Source organism: Pundamilia nyererei, unplaced genomic scaffold (assembly GCF_000239375.1).
Source record: "Pundamilia nyererei isolate P.nyererei 1_Seehausen unplaced genomic scaffold, PunNye1.0 scaffold00218, whole genome shotgun sequence".
NCBI lineage: Eukaryota > Metazoa > Chordata > Actinopteri > Cichliformes > Cichlidae > Pundamilia > Pundamilia nyererei.
Window position 1 is genome coordinate 273605 of NW_005187619.1, and position 6387 is coordinate 279991.

Below are 6387 nucleotides of genomic sequence, written 5' to 3' on the forward strand. Positions count from 1 at the left end.
GTCTGCAGCGATTTAGCTGAACTCTGAAATCTTACTCTCAAACGCTGCTCTGGCTTCAGCTTTGGGCCTCTCACCTCTCTGCCCATTAGCTGCAACGCAAGAGTCACTGGGTATTAATGTAAGTGTGTGTGTGTGTGTGTGTATGTGTGTGTGTGTGTGCGTGTGTGTGTGTGTGTGAGAAGGATGCCAGCTGTTGCTGGGTGAAGAATCCTGGGAAGGCCGTTTCAGTGTGATGCTGTCCCATGACTGGGCATTTATTTCAAACCAGATGAAAGGTGTGTGTGACAGGAGATGTATAGCAGTCCAGTTTAAGATTCGTTTGCCTTTTTCTTTGTGGTTTTTAATCAATCATTCCAACTTCCTATTATTTGCACTGTAACATGATGAAAGAATAGATTCTAAAAATACAACACTGAGGTTTAGAGATGAACGGGGTGTGAGATTTCAAAGCAAGGACAACTGAACAGGATCTAAATGACAGTGTGGAGCTACAACATGCTGCTCGTTTTCTTTCGTGCTCTTTTTTCCCTCTGAGAAGTGATCAGTAGATCTGTTTTGATGCATCCAGGTAAGGATCAGCTTTCTGAGATACAAAGATCTTCTTCTCCTTCTTTAAGCATCAGAGTCAGGGAGGACAAGCGTGTCCTATCAGGAGGTTTGTGGGTTTTTTATGTCAGACCACAAAGCATACTTTGCTCTGCTCAGCTAACTCTGCCTGCAGAATGTGTGCGATCACAAACAACAGGAAATTATATTCACTTTCACACCTTAAGCATTTAAATAAGAAGTGCCGTGTCACCGTAGGCACGTTTGGTAGGCCTGGTGTTGAGTCAGATGTCACACTGGTTTTGTTTTATCATCTCAAATTTAGAAAGAAGTAAACTTGTATAGATTTATTCACGTAACATTTTGTTATTGGCGGTTAAATTTACACTTACAGCTACACGGCCTGTAATACCCTCTTTTCTTTTCATTACGAATGTTTTCACTTTTTCATAGCAGAAAAGGATTCTTAGACTGACCGTCGCAAAGCACTGTCTCAGTTTGGAGCAAAGTAAGGGTTGCAGTCGTTCTTGTAATTTGAGGTGTTTGTTTACTCTCTGACTTTGGCCTTTAAGGCAGCACCTCCACCCAACCACTGTTGCAAAACTGCACCAAGTCCTGCAGAAATGCTGCTTTAAGGACAAGCTCGGGGGGGAAATGTTAGTTCAAGGCTTTATAGCTAAACCAGGTTTAAATATATTTAAGGTGATCTAAATAAATTCAGGACTCTGATTTGCTTGTTCACTTTTTCTAAATGTTTCAAATCATCATGATGTTGCTTTTTAATAAATATTGAACTGAATCTTTTAGATTCATCAACAAAGAAAAGACTTTCTGGCCAGAGACAAATCTCCATTAGGAGACAATGTAGTGGACTCGATAATCACATTAAATGAACTGAACTTGAAGTGATCTGCAACAGGAGTGGCTGGAAATTCCTAAATCAGTAACTGAAAAGTTATTAGTAAAGCTTCAGAATGAGTAATGCCGATGTCTGTATACGGATCAATTTCACGTAAATGCTCTGAATTTGTACCTGGTCTGAAATTATATTACTGAGAACATTTGTAAAAAAAAAAAAAACTTCACCACATCAGCAACATGTGTTTTTTTTTGTAACACATGGCATGATTTTTTATAAAGCATAAAACCCATGTATTAGGAGGACATTTGTGCATAGACTGTATGTAAAAGATGGACGTGGCTGTTGGTTTTGCAGTCTGCCTGCTGAGCCTTCAATGTTTTAGCTACTATGTGTCATTTCTTGGAGCTAGAAGTGACCATATTTGGGCATGAGTGTGGATTGCTAAGCTAACAGCTAATGCTACTTAGCTTGGTGAATATACTGCATCCGTATATTGAATGTAACACACAGACGCACATATTGGACACATTCACTGCAAGCAAAATTATTCATGTGAGCGCTTTAAAATGGGAATCTGTGGGGACTGGCTCACTTTCAAAGATAGCCTCAAGTGGACGTAACAGGAACTGCAGCTTTTGGCCAAATATATTCCTTTGTTAATGGTATTTAACATTATCAAACCACATGATCTTTGTTTGAATTGCAGGTCAAGCGTGTTTTTAAAATTATTATGTTCACACGGTCTATTTTAACATGGTGTAATATTGCTGATTTCTCTCTTTCATTGGTCCACAGATGCTTTGTGAGTTCACTCTGTGAGGGTCAGCACCCTCAGGGGTGGAATGATCTGCAGAATCCTAACCTAGCAAGGCCGGCGGCTTCAGTGGAAACCTAAACTGGGACCAGCACTCTCATGTTCCTGCACAGCAGTAAATAGCTCTGTTTAACACCACTGTTGCACAGTCACAAACAAGAGGCTTTCCACCATGGAGGGTGTGGCAGTGGACAACCTAATAGACTTCGACCTACCGTCAGAGACCAAGACTCTCAACATAGATGGAGGGCAACACCAAGGACACACAGACATTTTCTCCCCAGAGCCAGCTTCTTCCACAGGAGTCCACCAGCTGCCAGAGCCCATGGCTCCAACCAAGCCCAACTCCCACCACCAGTCAGAGGAGGGAAACAACGACAGTGATGCTACAGAGTCGGCAGACAGTGAAAATGACATGGACCCGCCCTCTCATGAATGGGAACTAAGAAGGTCGTCGTCTTCGTCGGCTCACAGCGGGGAGGAAGCCGACGCCGAGACGGTGGAGAGGAGGCAGTTCATGAAGACGTATGTGGAGAAGGTGTTTCATGGAAAGTAAGGAGCAACATTTTGAACTGTTTTTGGTCTTTTGTGTTTGAGTGAGTCTTAAAAAAAGACAGCTCACATTTGTTTGATAAATGAGATTGTGAAGCATTAGAGCCACAGAAAAATGTTGTGTGTTCTCTGCAGGTGCTTCGGCTTCCTCACACATTCTAAAGGTTAATTAGTGATATGGATAATAGTGATAGCTGTGAATAACTGTCTGCTTCTCTGTGTTGGTAAATGATGGAGTAATCCCATAAGTTTTTGCAGAATGACAGAAAAATGATGCAAAGTTTTGAAATTGCACAAGTATGCACCGTCTGTACAGCGTCGGCATTCGTAAGAAAACATGCAACTTGAAAATTGTGGGGTTTTTAGGATGAATCAGTGGCATACTTGTTGCATCGTGTTTTGCAAATAGAAGAGGTCTGACTTACTGAAATGTCATTGACTTGAAACAGATCAGAGTTGTGCCATACATGTGGGAAATTACAAACAGGGATCCCTGGAAAAAACGGACAAAGATGAGAGAAACGATCATCCTGATATCCGCTGTTTGTTTCAGTCGTTCTTTGAGACTATTGAAACTTTCTGGGGGTTTTTGTCTTTTGCTGAAAGTGAACTGTCAGATCTGAACCACATGAAATCAGGAAGGCAGGGTGAGACGATCTGGGCTGAAATGCTTTGATCTCCACACAAAAGTGTGGGCTTTGAAAGCAGCGTGAGTCATGTGAGGTTGCTGCGGACAGTGTTTACTGAAAAGGGCGTTGGATTAACTTGCATTGTTAAAATGTAAGTTGGTATGATGAAAAGGTGTTGGCCTTTCGCCTTTAGATTTTTGAAACTTGTTTTGTGATGATGAAAGAAAGAATGTGGAGAAGTCTGTAAGCCCTCGATGTCGATCGCCGAGACGAGTCTACCGTAGGCGTGACGGGTTTTATCTGATGTCGTCTGTACGTGTTTGTGTTTTAACAACAGATTTAGTGGATGTTTCTAACAGCCTGTCTTTATGAAACTAGAAATGTTGTGAAAATACATGCAGGAAGTTAATTACAGTACAGAAACTTCAAAGCGGGTCATAGAGGAGCTGACGGTCCGACAGCGCCTCTCCAATGTTGGCGAGCATTGTGTGGGTCTGGATGGAAGCCACCAAATTATCAACGCAGGGAAAGAGCTGCAGGGTGAAGGTGGCGTCGACATTTACCAGAGTGCTAAATTCTGTCCAGGAAGCCAGATAAGGAAAAGATATCGTTGGTATTTGAACACAGAGGAGGTTACAAACTCCAACCAGGGTGTCTCAATGTAGCCATGGGCACGTTTATGTTAAAGCAGCAGTGTTTGCACTGTATGATCACACACATGGGTGGTTCTGCTGTTATCACTCGAGCATATTTTAAGAAGTGAAGAAATTGAACAGTGGCCTCTGTGCTTAGCACGTGGCCTTGGTGCTCGTGCTTCATGGTTTACACGCTGAGCCTCTCGTGACACTGCGGCAGGGTCACGGGGGTCACTGGTCTGCTGACGTAAGAAATCTAATGGAGTGAAATGTGAGGTTGGTCAAAGACACTTCTAAATATCAGGACAGCATTGTATTTCATTGAACTTTGTTAGGTGTGTTTATTTTGACCCCTCAAGCATTGACCACTGAGCTCTTTGCACATTGACCCACAGAGAGGTCACATGGTCACATGGTGACCTCTCTGTGGTCAATGCCATAACGCATCTCATCCTAAAGTAAAATCTTCTTGCCATTAGAACTCTGATTCAGCAGTTTGCCCTCTTTACCTTTGTCTGGGACGGTCCAGTCATCTCTCATTATCTTCATCACCCTCTTAGTGGATTTCTGATTGTCCCTTAACCCTTTTAAGCCGGTCAGAGCAGCACGCTCCGTTTTGCGTAACTATTTTTAAATCCCTGTAGAACTGCAACCACATAAGCTAGCGCAATAATTTTTTGCAAATGAAACCAGAGGAGTTGTACTTACATCTGATGCCATCAGCTTGTCCTCGGTCACGGTTTCCTTCCACATAAAGCTTTGCAAAAATTGCATAAAAACCACTTGCAGCAACAAAAACATAATATTCCAGAAACACGCTTTGCCGATCCGATCAGCTGTTCAAACACTTCCCACATTGAAACAGACGTCAACGCGAACTATCGCATGTCCGCCATTACCTGCCCGAAACCGAAAGTGACGTCATTTTCACAGAAAATGTAGTTTTTTACTTGTAGGCCTTAAAAGCCTATACTGGTGTTTTTATAAGTCATGTTTGACTTTATGCTTTTCTGAATAGTCGCTGGGATGCTTAGAACTCAAATTGCACTGCTTAAAACAGTTTATTTTGATGCACATGCTGTTTCCTTTGCAAATTTGCATCATAGGATTGTTTTTCATTTTTCCTGCAGTATATAAAAATTGGTGTGTCTCAAAAATAAAACTATGAAGACACTCAAAATAAATTTCCTGTTGTTGTAAACTATTTTTTGTATTTAAAGTTTTGAGGGATAAACCTCTTAAATTTCTCCAAGTAGAAATTTATGTAAAAAAAACAAAACAAAAACGATGTTTAATTTTTTTGTAGTTTATTGCACTTTTTTGCAATTAATGTAATTACTATGGACTTAATGCATACATATTATTAGAATATGGGCTATAACAGTTGTATTGATGTATAGCAAATTGAAATGCTCCCAAAAATGCCACTACAGCATGTAAAAATATAATATAAGCTCTGGCGGACTTGGTTCTACGGTAGGTCTTAAAGGGTTAATGTAATAGTGAAAGGATTCGAGATATTTTGAGCCGCATCCTGTAGATGCTAATGCAGTAATGCATGACTAAGTGAGCTGTGCATCATGAAGGCAGACAGTAAATACACAAGATGAGTTTGAATGTTGTGCAGTATGCAGTTGGATATTTGCTGCCCTGCAATGCTGCTACTTTTTAGGTAATTTCACTACGTTGTTAAAGCCGTGCTGTTTCACTGGGACAGCAGTGACATCTTTCACATTAATAAACATGAGCAATCTTCTGAAATCACCTGTAAGAGCTGGCTGTTAGCTCAGTGATGTAAAATCAGTGATTGCCAGTCTTTTTTGTTTTTTACATCTTCGGCCTTTCTCTGTCGGTCAGTCCAAACTTCAGAACCATCTTCTTTGTATTTTTCAGATTTCTCTGTTTCATTTTCATCAAAGCAGACTTTAAAGTGTGTTTTCACAGCAGCCCCATGTTTTCACAGAGAGGACTTTGACCAAGAGGAGAAGGCTCGTTTTGGAGAGTTGTGCAGTGGAGAGAATGGAAAAGGCAGGGAGTGGTTTGCCAAGTATGTCAGCGCTCAGGTAAGTCCGGAGAAACTCAAACGCTCCCTCGTTATACCCATTATACAATGGCAGGTCATTCCAAATTCAAATTCAAATTTTATTTGTCACACACACAACCATACACAGTATGACATGAGGTGAAGTGCTGTGCAATGCAATGCCCGACCATTAAATGTCAGTGGTTTTACAGTATTTACAATTTACAGGTTATACAAAATTTACAGATTTAACTTAGAAATTTACAGTAAAAAAATGTGCAAATAGCAGAAAGAGATTATAAATTATAGGAAGTGTGCATGAAGAA

General features: G+C 40.9%; 1 protein-coding gene across 2 annotated transcripts in view; it reads left to right on the forward strand.

Annotated features, from left to right (window-relative positions):
* Positions 1–6387, forward strand: part of kiaa0513 (KIAA0513 ortholog) — a 25991-nt gene that overhangs the window by 6671 nt on the left and 12933 nt on the right. For both annotated transcript variants that reach the window (XM_005748255.1, XM_005748256.1), the window contains exons 2-3: positions 2204–2774; positions 6002–6101. In XM_005748255.1, coding sequence (XP_005748312.1) covers positions 2395–2774; positions 6002–6101 — 480 coding nt within the window. In that variant the 5' untranslated portion in view covers positions 2204–2394. The remainder of the gene's footprint in view (positions 1–2203; positions 2775–6001; positions 6102–6387) is intronic.